The sequence below is a fragment of the Melanostigma gelatinosum genome (genome assembly GCF_949748355.1).
Source record: "Melanostigma gelatinosum genome assembly, chromosome: 8".
In the NCBI taxonomy this organism is placed as follows: domain Eukaryota; kingdom Metazoa; phylum Chordata; class Actinopteri; order Perciformes; family Zoarcidae; genus Melanostigma; species Melanostigma gelatinosum.
The window spans coordinates 5,073,974-5,093,328 of NC_136641.1; the positions used below are offsets into that span (position 1 = coordinate 5,073,974).

At 39.0% G+C, this 19,355-nt stretch overlaps 1 protein-coding gene across 1 annotated transcript in view; it reads right to left on the reverse strand.

The window, feature by feature from the left end:
- LOC306780622 (scavenger receptor cysteine-rich type 1 protein M130) overlaps window positions 1–19,355 on the reverse strand; it is a gene marked incomplete at its 5' end in the record, with an annotated part of 32,423 nt that overhangs the window by 4,792 nt on the left and 8,276 nt on the right. The window contains 10 exons of the mRNA XM_079273057.1: window positions 507–782; window positions 1,132–1,428; window positions 1,603–1,899; window positions 2,845–3,138; window positions 3,325–3,627; window positions 4,276–4,593; window positions 4,793–4,946; window positions 6,344–6,498; window positions 8,170–8,274; window positions 8,480–8,710. Coding sequence (XP_079129183.1) covers window positions 507–782; window positions 1,132–1,428; window positions 1,603–1,899; window positions 2,845–3,138; window positions 3,325–3,627; window positions 4,276–4,593; window positions 4,793–4,946; window positions 6,344–6,498; window positions 8,170–8,274; window positions 8,480–8,710 — 2,430 coding nt within the window. The remainder of the gene's footprint in view (window positions 1–506; window positions 783–1,131; window positions 1,429–1,602; window positions 1,900–2,844; window positions 3,139–3,324; window positions 3,628–4,275; window positions 4,594–4,792; window positions 4,947–6,343; window positions 6,499–8,169; window positions 8,275–8,479; window positions 8,711–19,355) is intronic.

The following is a 19,355-nucleotide window of genomic DNA, read 5'->3' on the forward strand; positions in this document are numbered from 1 at the left end:
GGGGGGGGGGGGAATAGAGACGGCCAGCAGGCTAGCTGTTCCCCACTGCTCCTCATCGTTATGCTAAGCTAGGCTAATCGTCTCCTCTCTATAGTTGACGGGAGAGTTGCATCAATATTTTGAACATGGCTCTCTGCAAACAGAGCGAAGAGTAAGCACATATTGCAAAACATCAAAACATGTCTAGACTGTGTTTCATTCTGCATTGGAAGGGATTCACTATTTCGGCAAAATGATGTCACTCTCAGGGGACACTTTCAAGGCATCAACAGAGAAACCGTGTATTTTACATAAATGTGCAAACAAATAAATATTTTATATTGTCATAAAATGGAAGAATCAAGAATAACGTGGAAAAACAAGGTGTGAGGGCCCTACAAACTTAATTTGGCTGATTGCTAACATTTTTTCCCTCTAAAATAATATTAATAACATTTCTTCAGACAAGGTGACAGGGAGATCAGATGAATACATTTTGGACATAAAGCACACACAATCATACTTACCAACACAGTAAACGGACACCAACTTTCCTTTACACTCTCCCAGGGCTCTCTTGCACTGGCCAAGTTTATAATCGTTGGCCTCACAACTGACATGGTAGTAGTGTTTCCCTGGGATAGGATTTACATTATGGGAGGTTTTGGTGATGGCTTTGCTCCCATTATTCTGTTTGCAAACCATATGTGAGTCGTTCTCCTTCCAGTTACTGTCGCACACCTCTCTGCCATTTATCATCACGTTACCGTACAGTGTCTTTGAAAGGGTGACGTTGGGTTCACCTAGGAAGGAAAGCAGTATAGTAACAAGATCAAATGTCAAAGGAGCAACGATGGCAGTTTTCTGGAGGGCTCTGTGCTGGAATATCTAGTTAGCTAGAAATAGCCAAACTCATAACCCCCTGAAAATTATTATTCGTCAATGAGTGGGCTTTAGTGTTTCTTTTTTAATCTTTGGATAGACCCAGGCTAGCTGTTTTATCCTGCTTCCTGTGAGTCTTTATGCTAAGCTATGCTAAGCTACACTAAGCTTGCCGTCTGTAAAAACAAAACAGCTATAGTCATAGTAGTTTTTCTTAGTGAAGATACTATGATCATTTACAAAGGCAATCCTGCAGACAATTCATTTTACCTTCACATTCAATCAAGAGCTGCGGCTTTGATTGACTTTCATTGGAGGGAGAGACCTCACAGTCCCAGATGTTTGGATCCCCTTCATCTGGACAGCTGAAGCTTGTGTTGAAATGACGCCAAAAATTAGTTTTTGTGTTGTTCTTCCATGGGCCACATTCCAAATCCTTGCAAACTTTCTTCCCCATAGTTATTGTCCAGCCCTCAAATGCAATGGCACTTTTTTTCCCCTCCGAGTGAACCATCGCAGCTCCGCTACAGGCCTTGTCTGTACACGCCAGCGCCATCTTTCTCCATTCTAACAACAAAAAGCATCCAGGCAGAGGTGAGATAAGATTAAGGAAATGCACAAAATGATTAAGTAGCAAGAACTCAAGATGCAGATTACATACGTTAATTAGTTTACACTGTGAATAAGATTAAGGAAGACAGGTTGAAACTGATCAATTTGAGACAAAATCATTTGACATACCGGAGCATTGGAGGGCACCTGCTTCGCAGGAGCTCTTCTGAGGCGTGAAAGTACATTCCCCGAATGACTTGCTTGCAGAACATTGGATTTCTTTAATGGAATAAGGCTGTGCTGCCTCAGGTCCGAAGTAGGCGATCTTTTTGCCGGCTTTACCACATTTCAGCTCCTCACAGATGGTTTTTATGTTATTGTCTTCGAGAGCACCGATGCAAACTGGGAGCCACTCGTCTTCATAGTGCACCACTACATTTCCAGAACATTTATCTCTTGTAAGATTAAATCTGGGTTTGACGCTACCTGCAACGCAACAATTCAAGTTACCAAGTTAGAACCCTTATGTTATTAATGCCATTTGTTCAAAGACAGAGAAATAAACAATTGATTGTTGGTTTTTCCCAAACCGTTCTCAATCTCAACTCGTCAAATAGAGACGCTTGGTCCGCGGCTCCCGGCGTCTGATAACGACACACCGGGGCACCCTTTAGGATGAGAAGCACCAGGCTTTCAACTAACTCCAATGTAAACTCATCTGAGGTAGTATAAGGAGTAAGGAAGTCCGCTTAGGGAGGTCAGGGGTCCCGTCTGACAAACATAGACTTTCCCCCAGGAGGCCGCTGTTTATGTCCCGTGTGACACCAAAAGTCAACACCACTTATTTTATCGTACTTTTCTCACGTCATTTATGTACTTCACTAAAACCGCGTACACACTTCGTAATGAGCACAGTTATTTCAACCCAAACCACGATCTTTTCCTAAGCTTAACCAAGAAGTTTGGTTTCCTAAACCTAACGAAGTAACCTAAAAGCTAAGGAAACTTATGTTGTACGAGCATGTAACATTTCCCTGACGCTAGCAGGGCACCCAGAGCGGCAGAGCTTGAATTGTAGGGCCACTGATAAAGCCTCCGTTTTTGACAAGTTGGGAGTGAGGTATTTTTCCCATGTGAAGAGCAACTTGTTTTGATGTAAAATGATTTGGCATATAACGAATACGTTGTTCTTCGGTCTAAGGTCCCTTTAGATTTCACTGGAATCTTTGAGATGTTCAGGTAGCTGCCTGATAAACAGAGTAACTGAAGGATACAATTGAAAATATTACCTATAGGGTCAAGAATTAACTGAAATGTGAGGTGGTAGGAATCGATGAGGCATTCAAGATGACCAGAAGGATAAACACATATATATATATATATATATATATATATATATATATATATATATATTCTTCTTAAATCAATTACCTGAGCAGACAACATAGGCTGCGTCACAGGTCGTGACATTGACATCACTTCTGACGAAGTTGCACTCGGTCAGGTTGGTCGTCTCCTTCGTGGAGTGCAGACTTCTGATAATGACCGGGCTTTGTTTAGGCTTGGCAGTGGGAACCAGGGTTTTCCCACAGCCCAGATCTTTACACAGCATATCCGACCTTTCAACTGTCCAGGTGTCGGCACACACCCCTCCGCACGTGTTGTTCAAACAAACTCTGACAGTGCCCCAACACACTTTGTCCAGAAAATCCACTGAAATTGTTCCTGTCGTGAAAACCAAACAGCAAAAGGATGTTGTATGCAGACTTGCATCATTTATTTCAGAACAGAACCATTTGTCTACATTCATATATCTCTAAACTTGATCACAGGACAACCGGTGATGTAATAATTCATGGCCATGACGAATAAAAGACGAGTTTTCAATTCAACAATGTAATTTCACATTACCTGAGCATCTCACGGTGGCAATAGTGTCATTATGGTCAGATGGCAGTGTTTCTTTTTTACAGTTAAACAGAGATTCGTTGTTGGATGAGCAGCTGTAAGATTCTTCCCAAATGGATTTCGTCATATTAGCTTTGGAGATTGAGGTAAAGAGTTTGGCATTCCCACAGTGTATCTGCTGACACACAGTGTTTGCAGACGCTTTGTTCCATGTCGTGTTAGAGCCGGAGAGCCAGTCGATTTTGTCGCCTTGCGCTATCCCCACCATGCCAGAACAGGACTCATCCAGAAAAACCATCTTGTGCTCTGACAGGGACAAAAGAAAGACAGGCTGTTAGTATTAGGTATTATAGATATTATAGGTATTATAGACTAGTAACGTGTCAATGCAGTACCCTTCTTTCCTCACAAGATAGGGTTAGCAAGTACTGAAAGTTAGTTCATAAGAATCATGAAAATGGTAGTTTTAAAGTTTAGCAGTTTAGCGTCTTCCAGCTAATTGGGTTGATTGTACAGTCTGCAACTTCACTGTTTTGGTTCAGTATCAGCAATAGCATCAACCTACGGTAGCAACTAGCTTGTGAACATAGTGGAACATTCGTTTTAATTTTACCTAATATTTCTCTCAGGAGTTGGTGCTACAGCAGAGCGAATATTGGACTGCCCCGAAACACGACTTGGATGCTAATATCACTCCATGTCAGCTGGATGTGTAATGAAAAAATAAAATAAAATAAATAGTATTTGCTCATGCGCTTTTCACAAGGTGAGACAATCAGAGGGCTAAAACGTGGAGTCAAATTTCACATACAAACTCCAAGTGGACTCTTTCGACCTTGCAATGGTTGTATTAGAATCAGGTTGACTTGAGTGCTACACCTCTCTGCTGTACCTGCCAGGTTGGATTTGGTGAATGAGAAAAACAGACAAATGGAAAGGAAAAAAAACACTCACCCTCACAGATGATTGCCTTCGCCTTCTCCTTCCCCTTGGGTTTGTTGATTTCTTTGTCTATTTTTTTGAGACAATCAGATATGTCTGTGGCCTTGTTCTCGCATTCTACAGTATAAGCCAGAAAGACACCTGAACCCTGGCTGAATTGTTCGTCACCGGATTTTCCTTTTTTACCGCAGTTCAATTGTCCGCAGACAAAACCGATTGAGTCGATGTTGGACAGTCCTTTGTAAACCCTTCGCCATGTGTCCTCATGCTGGATCTCCAGTCTCCCGGCACATCTTCCAGGACCGTCGCTCAATCTCACTCCGATGCTATCTGCTCCATGACAGCAAGAGAATTGTCAAACATGTAACACATGCTCATATTGCACCCACATGGGCAGAAATAAATGACATTGGATGTACACTATACTTCGTATCACAACATGACATCACACAAATCTTTGCTTCCACCATCATGTCAAAGTTAAAAATAACAGGAAGAGACCATCACCATATGACTCCTGATATCTCACCTGCACAGACTACGTAGGCGGCGGAAGTACATGAAAGAGGGTTGTTGTTGTCATGTTTGGCTCTACAGTGCCACAGTGAGGCTTCGTTGCCTGAGCACGACACGTAGTCCATTATCCCCGGTGTGTTAGACTTCTTACTTGTAGTACTAAACACCTAGAAGAAAGCCGTTATGATCATGTGAATATCATGTCATTCAATTTTGCCATACTGAAGATATTGATTGACTGAAAAAGAACAGTAAAAATTACTTTGATGAGATTACTACAACTACTACTACTACTACTACGACTACTACTACTACTACTACTACTACTACTAATAATAATAATACTCATAGGCACTGCTGATATAAATAAAAAAACACAAAAGGAATATTTTGACCTTTTGGGCTTTTTTGTCAAGAGCTACATGAAGAGACCGAGTACCACTCTCACATCTGTCGGTTAAATATGAAGCTACAGCCAGGAGATGTCTAGCTTAGCTTAGCATGAAGACTGGAAATGGGGGGAAGCAGCTAGCCTAGAGGTAAAAATGCCCTCCCCGTTAGTTTCCAGCCTTACCGCTAAGCTAAGCTAATCGTCTCCTGGTTTCATGTTTGAGGAAAAGATATGCGAGTGGTATTAATCCTCTGATGGAACTCTCAGCAAGATAGTGAAGAGAGTATTTCCAAAAATGTCAAACTGTTTCTTTCCACATTTAAAGCGAGACTATATAACTTCTGTAAAATAACAACAGTCTTCTTCTTGCAAATTATTATATAAAAAGTTATATAAAGAATGATAATAATATAAAACACAATGCGCCATGAAACATACTCGTGCTTAATACTGAATTTAACACACTCGGGGGTTTTGCTGCTACAGATTTACGAGGTCTGGCATGACCAGTAGCTTATGCTGCTAATGTTAACACACTTTCGATATTATTGTCATTTTGCTGACTTCATGACTTTATTCTCTACTTCTGCAACTGATATACTATACTTTATTATACTATACTATACTATACATTTGCCATTATCCTGTAATTGTCACTTGTGGCCACAGTGGCTGCTATTGAGCAAAGTTACATTGGGCTTGCATGAAATAAAACATTTATTTTAGAAGTGCCACTAGCCGTGCTTCCATTCAATTGTCAAGCATTTGTAAGCAAACTTTTTAAAATGCCACAAAAATAAATGCTAGTTCGGCGCATATCGTTTGGTCAGAAGTCGACGCTATAGGCTACATAGCTGTAATCCGTCAGAAGAAGAAGAAGAAACGGTTAAATTCCCGAAGAGAGATCTTCGGGAATTTCTTTATATTGGTCAAGTTTTAATAGTTCTTTCATTTTAGCAAGTATCGGCCATGTTTCATACTGTCAGGAGTCGAAAAGACGAGTGTCGGCAGGCTATGGGAATAACCAGCAGAAACAGCTGTTCAGACACACAAGTTAAATGTTTGCTGCTGCAGAAGTTTTTTGGGCGGATTTTACCGTTCCCATACAGGCATAAATGTACGTGAATGCAACATGTAAACACGGCTACTGAACTTCTGGTTTGGAAAACTCACACTCCCACACTTTAGCTCCGAGCAAACCACTTTAGCAGCCTCGTCGTTCCAGTCGGAGGCGCACACCGGTTGACTTGTACCATTCACTTTAACATAAACTGAACCATAGCAGCTGGTGTGTTTTTCATTCACCATCAGAACCACTTTAACATCGTCTGTGAAGGAAAAAACAAAACAAACATAGGAAAGTGGTTTTTGATTTCACGATTAATATTTTTCGAGTGGATCAAGATATAGAGGTTGAATAAAAATCATGGTGAACAAAGTTGTTGATGATCTGGAAATTCAACAAATTAGTGGTTGCTTGTGGGAAAGATGAGGTTTGGATATGAATTAGCTCAAATACCTGAACATGTCAGATTTGAGCCTTTGTCACCCTGACTGTGATTGATGTTGCTGCCACAGTGCATTTGCTTGCACCAGTCATCAGGATTGGTTTTGCTGTTTTGGACAGGGTTCCAGACGCCATCTTCCTCTTTTTGCAACTCTCCGGAACATACATTTGATGCGTCTGGTTTGAGTTGCACTCTCTCGTGACCTGTTCATGAACCATTTCTTAATTATCTGCAACACTCGAGTAAGCTTAATGACTGTATGTATGTGTGTGTGCGTGTGTGTGCGTGTGTGTGTGTGTGTGAGTGAGAGAGTGTGTGTGTGTGTTACCTGTGCATATGACAGAAGCAGGGTTGGTGCAAGGAGTTTTTCCCAGCGGCTGGGCACACTGCCACAGATGAGTGGCAGTACCCAAACAATTGATCTTCATCCTTTCACTCTTTTCTTTAAATCCCTTCCAACCCATCCATGGCTGCTTAACAATCTTCTTGGACATGCCGCATTTGAGGGTTCCGCACAAAAGGTCAGCAGCAGTCTTGTCTTTAATGTGAGAGGAATCACATGTACAGTGTTGAATAATCATCATCATACTACTAAACATATCACAACACCTGACACCTAACCCAAACAAATCCATTTAAATGCATTACAAAGTCAAAAGTGAACAGCAAAACTTCTTTGAGCTTTAAAATGTAGAAGGAGAAAAAAAAAAGTTGAGTTATAAGTTGTCCCACTGCCTTCCCATCTAAACTTCTCAGGTGGTTTCATTTAAAGTTAATAGAGGAACTTTCATTTTGTGTTGATTTTGGCGGTCCCTGTTGACGAGAGCGGTTTCTGAGCACCAGAGTCCCTTTTAGAAAACCTCTCATTTCACCGCAGCAGGGTCTGACAGTCTGCTCCACACAGTTCCTGGTTCTGGTTCTCCTGTGCCTCTCTTCCCTCCAGCAGGCCCAGTAATACGGCCTGGGCCTCCAGCAGTGCGGTGTCTCTGTTGGCTCCCAGTGAGGCGAAGCTCTGCTGGTCAGATGCCCGGAAGGAGTTTCTGGTGAACCTGCATGTTTGCATCTGATTTTGCACTGAATCTAACCCCGGTGGCACAGATGAGTATTGAGAATTACTTTGTATAAATAGTTAATTTTCTCGCTGACGGTCTCGTTTACTTACGTAGGTCATATAGAGACATCAGTATTAAATTGAGACTGTTTCAGAACCAGTTCAAAGTTCCTAATAGTCACTTTAAATAAATACCTGAGGCCCAAAGATTTGAATGTTTCACACCCAAAAAAAAGAAAGAAGCAAAAACAGGAGGAAAAAATGGAAAGACATTTTTGAAGCAGCACTTTCGTCTCATCTCACAACCCCTCCGATTTATCTTGTGACCCTTTTGAGGGGGTTACTTGTAATGGAGTATTGTTATGAGTATACGTCTTCTACCCACTGGGTCAAGACTGAATGCTGTTGAAGTGCACTGTATGCATGATGCTAACTCTTACCCCAGTTGGCATCACAAAAAGAACCCGAATACTTGTCCCCTCCATCTGTGGAGTACTGGACAGCTCCCGCACACCGAAATCCATCCAGGCGTATATCGATTTTATCTAGAGGAGCAAACACAGGTAATCCAATTACATCATCATCATCATCATCATGTCATTTTCTATATTTAGGAATACTTTTAGCAACACATTTTGTATCTTAATATGTGTAAAAGCTCAGCCTTACGTGAGCATGTAATCCATTGCAGAGAATCCAATTTGGGGGGAATGACGGCCCAGCCAGGAAATGGACATTCCCACAGATTACTCTCGTGTCCTTCGCAGTTCACCTCGTCCATCCAGACTTTGTCGATGTGCCCTGGCGCGGGCATCGACGACCTCTCTTTGAAGTCCCCACAGTTAATGCTCTTGCACACCACTTTACCGTTATTCTTGACCCAGTTTGTCCCCCCAACGTAGCCCAATGTGCTATCGTGGTAGATCCCGATGTAGCCTTCGCATGGGTTGTTCCCATTTAACAGAATGGTTCTCTCCTCACCTGGGCACAAGGCAGGAGGTTTATAGAAGTGTGTCAATATACACAGTGGGGGTATTAGTGACCATTTTGTGGGCTTCATCTATTCATTTTATTTTTTATAAGTTATCGCTACACATTTTACTGTGACAAAAAGTGCTTTTCACTGAGTCAAATGTTATAAAAACTTTGCAAAGATGTGTGAGCTCTGTCGTCTTGAAGGCTTTTTTCCACTGTCACAGAAACATGAACTCTCACTACGATGAAACATTCTTTCCCCCCCCCCCCCCCCCCCCATTTTGAATACATGTGTACATGCATGCATGTGTTACTATTGGTTCAAAATGTTTAGCGCAACTTTAACATGCAAATAAAGAAATTATGCGTGCTTAACAGAGAAAAAAACTTCATTTTACAAATCGGTCATTTCTGTATTTCGAGGAATATCTCTTTAGGTCAATCTTTGTCAAAAAAAAGCTCTATTCAAACCCAAGTACTTAAAAAATAATTTATATATATATGTAGATATATATATATATATATATATATATATATATATATATATATATTTAAAAAAAAATATATATATATATATATATATATACAGTATACTGTATATACATATGCTATGCTGACGACATCTACATCACCACCCACTCCACCATCAACAACATGCCTCACTGATATAATAACCTGGATGCAAGTCAACTTTCTCAAACTTAACAGTGACAAAACTGAAGTGCTCATCATGGGCCCCAAATCACTAAACAAATCCCACCACGACTTCACCTTCTCCCGGCACAACTGTTCCTGCTTCCACACATGTCCGTAACCGTAGGATCATTTTTGATCGAACCCTCTCCTTTGAACGCCACGTCACTCACATCAGACTGACTACTGCAACAGCATCCTGTACGGCTCATCCACCAAAATCATCAACAAACTACAATACATCCAGAGTCCAGTTCCAGATTCTCCTCATCACATACAAAGCCTTTCATAACCCTGAACCCCTTCATACCACCTGCACCGTCACGCTCCCACCCGCCTCCTTACCCCCCCCCCCCCCCCTTACTCTGTCCGAACATCGGACCTGGGGGCACAGGGTCTTCTCCATTGCTGCCCCCTCCCTCTGGAACTCCCTCCCCCAGCACCTCAGACAAAACTGCACTTAATACTCATCTATTTAAATCTACTTTTAACCTGTGATGCTATGTTATGAATGTTTTTGTGTTGTTCCTTACTCTTTTATCATCTCTTGTGTTATATTGTATTTGCTTTTCTTATTTCAGTTTTTACAACGTGAAGTGCCTTTGATTACTTTTCAAAGCACGATACAAAGAAAATGTATATATGTACGTATATACATTGTATCGTGCCTTAAAAATGAATCAAAGGCACTTTACGTTGTAAAAACTGAAATAATAAACGCATTATACTTTTAAAGCACTATACAAATGAAATGTATATATGTATATATATATATGTATATGTACATATACATATATATATATACATTCTATCGTGCTTTAAAAAGTAATCAAAGGCACTTTATATACGTGCAGAAACAATAAAAGCAGTATATTTTTTAAAGCACCATACAAAACAGCACTGTACAACTAAAATGTATATATATGTATATATACTGTACATATATATATATATACATATACATTGTATAGTGCTTTAAAAAGTAATCAAAGGCATTTTACACAAAGTAAAGGTAAAAACAGAAATAATAAAAGCAAATGCTATATATATATGTATATGTTGTCAAACATAAAAAAATATTCACTGCAACCTGTAAATTACTTAATCCAAAACAACGCAAGATTATCTTCATTTAAATATCACCCACATTGCTTTACACAGACTTTACTGAATGTATTTCAGACAAAAGTCTTCTGATGTAACTTCTATATCAAGAGACTTACATAAGCACTCACATAATATGAATTCATTCATCAAACAGAAGACACGTGCTATGACTTTTGGTCAGCCTCATACATTTTTATGAAATTGGCACAAATTTGAAATGTACACGATGCATGGGGTTTCTTTATACGCATCACAGTTATCAAATAATATCGACAATATTTTTGTACTGTTATTATTCAGCTTTTAACCTTACATCAAAAATGTGCAGAGTCAGTCCGCATCACTAAATTGAGGCTGTCAAAAGCTGACAGCGGCTCTTACATTTTTAAATCTTGATAAAAGAAAATGTCAAAAATAGTGTCTAAACTTCTAGACTGGAGCCATAGTCGCTACATTGCTGCTAACGGGTGTAATTCTAATAAACTACTACTGTTCACACAACCCCTTATCTTTTCATTGGACCGTTTACCTTCAGGAAATGATAAAAACATTATTTCTTTGTGGTTCAGCAAGATATTTCCTGCAGCACCTGCATGTGTTTACCTTCCAGAACTGCTAGGCTTGACTTATATAAACTGTTGAAATGGTCCCAGATACAGAGAGTTGACTCTAAAGACAATAGTTGCAACTTGCCTTGAACGATCAGCGGCTGATTGTGAGCTGTGCAGAGGAGCAGAAGGAGGAACCACATCATCGCCACAGCTCGTGACAGCTGTCATGAGAGTGAGGCAGACGAGTGATCGGCTCCGCTTTATATTGCCAAGGATGTGCCCACCGAAGACGGACATGAGCTGTTACTTGCTGTGGCGCATGAGAGTTACACTCACAGATATGGTTCTGAAAGAAAACTGAATGACTCATTTGGGTGAAGGATCTGTGGCATAAAAGAAAAGCCTAATATTAAATACTTTTATTGTTTATTATTTGTTACCAAAATATCCTGAATAAATCAGCAGGTGAAGGCTACACAAATATACAACTTATACAATATTTTACATACTTTTATTTGTGTAAAATAAATATGTGAGCACTAAAATTCACTCACATCATTTGAGACACACTAGTGCAAAAAACATTAATGTGCAAGAGCACTGGCCATGAGACGTATCTTACAGCCGCTACAGATTTCATGAGATTGTAAAATTCATGTCCGTTGGTAAATTGTGAGGTGATTTAACGTGCAGCATGTTTTACAACTGTTGCGCATTTTGTATTTTATAAAATGTGGTTGTGACTGCTCAGCCAAAAGTTATATTGATCGTTACAATGTATTGTAAGCCCTAAACAATCCTAAAACAAACAAAACAGACAATATTCTGTGAATAAGAGATAGGATTAAATGATTTAAAAACGTAATAACCTTTTGTTTTATTTGTACTGAGATCTCAGTCACATAGACAACGTGTCGTATAGTTGTCTTAAAATCGATGACGGCATCATTAATATATGACAACTGCCTTTAATAAATGTCAAATGTATGAACCGCTTTAAGTAATTCTGACATCTGAGAATAAGTCCTGAAACACAAAGACTGAGCTGTAAGGAGCAACACACTGCAGTCATCACGGGAGCCAAATGCCACATTCCATCAGAGAAATGTCAAGCTATTAATATTCTTGGAAACGATTTATTATTTTCCTGAGAAAAAAAAAGCGACCAACCTCCTGCTGCCTATCATCAAAAAAAGCATCTGTATAAAAAGCTCAGAGAGTGAAATATCCTGCTAAGACTTTGAATGACGTGACGGAATTTGATTTATTTTGACATTTGTTGAGCTACAATGACAAAGAAGATGAATGTATCAATTACTCAGATGTAACTCTCCATTTACAGTTGATGCAATCGTTCAACCTGGACACACTTGGAGAACATGGGCACATGTAAGGACATGTAAGTTGAATGTTATATATATATATATATATATATATATATATATATATATATATATATATATATATATATATATATATATATATATATAGCACCTCGACAAACTGCTCGACAAAAGAATAAAAATTATGAAAATAGCACATAAAATTAAAAACAATTAGAAGCATCTCATCTCGGATAGAGTAGATGATTCAAGCACAAAGACCCTCAAACAGACCTAAAGACAAGTGTTCTCAATATTTTGAAGTCCACCTTCCCAAATAAATGAGAAAAAAAAGAACATGACAAAAAACAGAAACATAAAGTGGGCTGTAAATGTGTTTCAGCCTGATTCTGATGACCAAAATAAATATATATATTTTTTAATGAACGTGAATTCTGGAGCGCATTTAGATATAAAGATGAGTAGCTTTCTAAATTACCAAAAGACCATATTTTTTATTTCAGCTAGCCATTTTGGCAGTACCTCCGCATCCCACAAGGGGGTCCCGCCCGAGTGGTTAAAAACAAATGACTTAAAGCCCTCAAAGGAGTTTGCTGAGCCGGCTCCCGGGGGGAAAAAGTGTCCCACAGCCTGGGGGTCCAGGACGGCAAACGCACAGTCCCTTGCTTTTTTTTTTTTTCAATCTTCAACGAGGTACAAACAGCAGGCCTTCAGAGGACCTAAGGGGGCTACCGGAGGTATATGACATTGGTATTTCACGAATACACTCTGCAGCAATATCATTCAAAGCCTTCTAGTTGAGGAGGTCACGTTGATTTCCTTTCTCTCATAATGACGACATTAACTGTTTCTCATAGAAAACTCTAACACTGATTTCCTGATTCAACAACCTATTTGAAACTAAAAGACGTATCCATTAGTGGTGGAAAGTCACTCACTACATTTACTGAAGTCCTATGCTTTAGTACAATGTTTGAGATACTTGTACCCTCCAAGAGTATCCAATATGCAACTCTGTAAAAATAATAACAGCTATTAACTCTCTAGTAATGATCATATGTAATAATATTTCAGTCACAACTGACAGTTTTCTGCATAACCTGCACCTTTACTTTTGAAACGTTGAGTACATTTTGCTGACCTCTGTACTTTTACTTATGCACACTTTGAACGGAAGACTTTTACAGAATATTGTAAACTTGTTGTTTGGACACTTTACTGTGGTCCGAAGACTGGGTCGGGACCCAAAGGTGGGCCGCAGGAGATTTTATCAGGGTCGCCAAATAAATGAGCAAAATGTCTTCTGTCGTCTTTTGTTCAACATTTATATTTGCAGTTCACCTTTGAACCGCATGAGAGAGTCTGAACGTTTGTACTGTTCTGAAAATTGAAGCATACCTATAACATTCAATCTAATATGAAAGGCTAGCGTGTTAGTTGAAAAGCATGAGATAGCGTTTATAACTCTTATAAAGTATTTACATGCGTATATGTTTTCAATAACACATGCATAACACATGTATAACACATGCATTAATTTGTAGAAAGACATAAATATAAACGTTTCTGTAAAAGCATGTTTCGTTAATGATGCATTTAATTAAAATGTCACTGCGATAAAAAAATAAATAAAAATCGACAACATTGCAGGAACAAGAAACAAACTCCTTCCCTGAAACCAAACCAGCATGCCGGCCTCTGGTGCCCGTGGTCAGATTGTACATGTGCATGCTGCCTGGATGTGGACTGTGGTTACAGGTGCAAACTGAAAAAGATATCACAGAGCTGCTCAGAACTGTGCCTGTGTGGTTTCAGACTCTCCAGAGCTAAGACACACCAGTAAGTAAACATCAACCCCACGTAGCTGTGCAGAAACACATGTAAGGCCAGCAGAACTATCTGAAGTGACTTTAGCTGTCAAAGGGCAACAGAAGAAGCAACCGTGAGCATTTCTCACGGGACTCATTCACTTCCTTCACTGAAGTACACCGTTAAAGCCCAGCATTGAACATGCTACTCTAGTAAAAGCACTTATGCATTGTCAGCAGAATTCACTTAAAGTAGCAAATGTAAAATTACTTAATACAGAAGAATGGCCCCTGTGACTCGTATTACATATTATTTCATAACTATTCATGTTTTGGTAAGCAGCGTTTATCTGGATCAAATTTCTATCCATTTAAATACGGTTTGGCAGTTAAAAATGTAACAATTCATCAAAGTCTATTCATATATTATTATTAATTAATATTACATCAATGCTTGTATTGATTGTTTGGATTGTTTGCAGATTGTTTATTGATTTAGGAATGTTGTAGGTGTAATAAGCAGTGGATCCAGTTTATAACCTGCATGCTTATTGCTATAATTTCCATTGACAGTGAATGATCTTTTTGTGGCGTGTGCAAGGTTTTTAAAATTAATTTTTACACTTAATTTTAAGCACAAATTAACGATAAAGATGCTCAGGGTTAGACTATCTACAGTATGCAAAACATCTCTCCTTATCAACTCGTGAACAAAACATTTCTGAGATGATTTGCTGCAGAAGAATATATTCATATTAATACGTGAAATATTAATAGGTGTAATTTCCAATTCAATGTTACGGCAGAACATTCTGAAGGTTTGATCTGGCATATGACTCATGCAGAGGAGTTTTGACCGCGCACGCTACATTTATCAGCGAAGATCGGAGATTAGGCATAACTGACTCAACCGCCAGTATGTGAGCGGAGCTCAGCAGAAATGAAGCCACAAACCTCGGGGTCTGTGTGGGCAAATCGTCTATCTAAGGCAGGAAGTTGCGATCTCACACTCGCTTTTGCATCAGATGTATTCTCAGAAATCATGAAATGATCCATTCCCAACTTTGTTGATTCGAGTTTAAGAAAATGGAAATGTCGTGCACAAACCATTAGACTTTCAGAATTTTTCAATTCTACTCCCAAAACAAGACTCAGTTTGTTCATTCATGTTATAATTACCTCATCCCAAAAAACGAATTAATTAAGAGGCTGTGTTTTCATCTTGTTGCCAACAGAGATGATTCGGCTGCTGGATAATGAACAGAAATGGCTGAAAATTGACTGAAAAGCTGTACATTTAGTCTTTAAATGGGGATTTACTGCTGTAATGATGTATTTCATAGAGTTTCTATTTATTTATTTAACATACTATATAAATGTATCGTTCATGTTCATATATATATATATACTGTATACGTATATACACCTATACCACTGATATATTTTTCTTTCTGTCAATAGGCCTGGATCCCATGAAAAGAGCAAAACCAACAATACACTGATCCCACCAACAAGTACTGTCAGTTAAGAGCCATTTAAAAACACGTCAATGAGCCACACTGTTGCACTAGCTGACATGTTCCTTCATCACCATGAACACACACACACACACACACACACACACACACACACACTACTAATACTCACTCGTACTGGAGCGGAAATTTAGATCTGTGACGTTGTGCTTTAGCATGATTTAAAAACATACATATGTTTTGTCACTAATGGAAATCTTAATTCAACCACAATAACTGTCCTAAAAATACTCCCTATTCTTATTCTTAACAAAAAAGATGCATTCAATGAAAGGTGTACATTTTTGACCCGTTTTTGAAGATTGACGCCTTTGGTTAGAACTAGTGCGCATAGAGCTGAGAGCCAGAGAGTGGGGAAGTCTTTCATTATGTAGACACTGATCAACACATTGCTTTTTTGTTTTTTTTTATTTTGAAAATTGTCCAAAAAGAGAATCAATAATTGTATTCGGTTGAATAATGGAAAATAAAATTCTCCCCTGAACCAACACTGATGGATATCATGTAAGTGTGCGATGAAGTCGCTGTTTAGTGAAACTCTCTGACACAAAACTCAAATCATTTGTCAGGCCTGTAATCTGAAGGAAAATGACAAATCCTTTAACCCGAGTATTATTGTTACTAAAAAGTGCAACAGTTCCTCTCTTCATTAAATTACATTTTTGTGTTTATATAATTTATAAATATCTGAAATGAAAGTAATTGAAGTCTATATTTTATATCTCAGGGACTTCAAACTACATTCCATATTTCAGGTGCCCAATTCTGAAAGAGAATGAGAACCACTTTGTATTATCTATGAAGCATCTAAAGGAAATGCCTTATCACACAAGGGTGCGTGTGTGGTGAAAGAGACGAGGGGAGGCTTCATGGGTTACTGCAAAGGGGTGCAAGATGAGACACGACAGGCAAAAGCAGTTTAAGATTTTGGGCTATTTTGCTCTTATAACGCATCTTGTTTCAGACAAGTGAAAGAAAACATCCAAAATACACATTAAGGTGTTTATTTTACTGCTTTGTCTATTTGCGTCTGTAGATTTCTACTAAATTCACCAAAAGCTACCATTAGACAATGCCTCATTTGAATTTTATCATAACATTTCAGAAAACTTGTAATACAATAAAGAATTGTCTGAATGTGAGTAATCAATTGAGGAAGTTTTTATGGTGATATCCAATCGTTTTACAGTATTCACCTGTCGTGTGAAAATGTATGGAATTTAACAACAAATATCTTTGAATGCCAAGTTCTTTCTCAGACTCTGAGCCATTAATCTCCACTTCAGCAGCACTTACATACACCAGACGTTCCACTTTCATTCCTCTCTGTATTCTGAAGGCTTTTACAGAGCGGTTTGTTTATATATCCTTTATATTTTATTCATAAAAACATGGCGAAAGAGATTTTGTATGGCTGTTGAGAGCATTTAACAATTTATATACATAATATGTATATATACATATATAATGTGTCCCCACTTCTATTTTTCTCTATTCTATGGTAGCCTAATTATTAGGGTTACTAGTTGTAGTCGGTGAGGGCAAAAGTAAATCAATTTTAATGTCATGAAAAAGGCCCTTTGCCCTCGTGTATTTCCGACGCTGACTGTGGTACATACTGCTCTTGAATATAATTTTTTTATAGAAAGCCTTGTTTGTAGGACAGTTTATATAACAACTAACTAATTTAGTATGTGAATAGTTAAGTAATAAATGCATATCCAATAATCACTTCTTTAAATGGTACAAACACAGACTTTTATTATTGTACTTGTCATTTGGAATATGTAGCAGCATCTTTGAGAAAGGTGTACAATGATCAGAAAACAACCATCTTGTAAATTTCTGCCAGTCTGGCAGTTGGTATTGAAGAAGCATTCACTTTAAATTGTCACTTTTTGAGGAAAACTGAGCTTCTCCACCGACAGCTCAGATTTTGCAACAGGACGGGTCTGATTATTTGATCCCTGAGTCCATAGATCAGAGTACTCAGACACCTTGGAAGGATAAACAAGAACACAAAAAATATATTGTAAATCCGTAAAAGGTTTAATCTCCCCACAGTTCTGGCTATGGCTAAAATGATGGTGGAGTACAAGGAGGCGGTGAGATTCAGGCTTAGATGAAGCAGGTGAAGCAGAAGCGTGTGAAGAGCCTTTTTGGCCGACTCCTTCTCTGTTGAAGCCGACCTGGCTACAAGCGTTACACCAATGGTGGAGCTGATGATTGCTACACCCACCGACAGAAACAGAGTGCTGGCGTGCACTTTTTCACACTCTCCCCATCCTCCCCCCACCTGGAGTTCACTGACAACATGAAAAAGCTGGTCATTGCTGGAACCAAACACACACCTCTTCACACTCCCCGACGGCTCTACAACCGTCCTCTGTCTCCCCTACCTGATGGAGGAAATAATTTATATCTTCTGGGTCCAGGCTACAAGGCTAATGATACCAATGACTCTCTCCAGGAAAAGTCGGGGCCCTGTATGCAGCTAGCCGTTTCAATTCCTGTCTTGCAAGTTTATAGAAAAAGAAAGGTGAGGCTGCGAAGAAACAACAGTAAACATGCAAACTTATCAAACTTAGCATACATTCCTCGTCAGCCTGTCCAAATAAATTGGGCAAAGAAAGCTTTAACCACATTAAACTTAGCTTTATTAAATGTCAGGTCTCTGTCAGGAAAAACATTTTTAATCAATGATTTTATAGGCACAAACTGGACATTTTGTTTTTAACTGAAACTTGGTTAAATCAAGATAACAGTGCAGCTGTTCTTATTGAATCAACACCTCACAACTTCAGTTTCATGAGCGAAACAAGAGCTCATAAGAAAGGAGGTGGAGTTGCTGTTTTATTTAATGATTCTCTTCAATGCAAGCAGATGCCCTTTGGTCATTTTAGTTATTTTGAATATGTGGCTCTGAATTCCACTCAAGCTTTATTCCTAAACATTTACAGACCGCCTAAATACTGTGCAACCTTCTTTGATGAGTTTACTGAACTGCTGTCTGTAATCTGTATTGATTTTGACTGTGTTGTTATTGTTGGTGATTTTAATATCCATGTTGATAATCCCCAGGACAGAGAGTCTATAGAACTATGTGGTGTCCTTGATAACTATGATCTGACTCAGCATGTGACAGGACCCACCCACAACAGTGGGTACACTCTGGACCTAATCATCACCAAAGGTGTAAACATTTCCAAGGTTGCTGTGACTGATGTTGCACTCTGATCATTTCTGTGTTTTCTTTGAGAGTGCAATCTCCTTGCACACAAATGTCCAAACCAAGGTTGTGACAAAGCGTTACATCTCTGAAAACACCAGTGAACTATTTATTCAGAAGTTCTCCTCCACACCAGCCCTCTCTTGTCGCTCAGTCAATGAGCTTGTAGAGGGCTTCAATTTTAAAGTAAAAAATATTTTTGATGCCATTGCACCCACTAAAGTGAAGGTTATCTCGGGTAAGCAAAGATCTCCTTGGAGAAATGCTACGCTGGTCAAAATAGAGAAACGAGAGTGTCGGAAAGCTGAGCGCAGGTGGCGAAAAACTAATCTCCAGGTTCACTGTGACATCTATAAAGAGAGACTTCGCAATTATAATTTGGAAC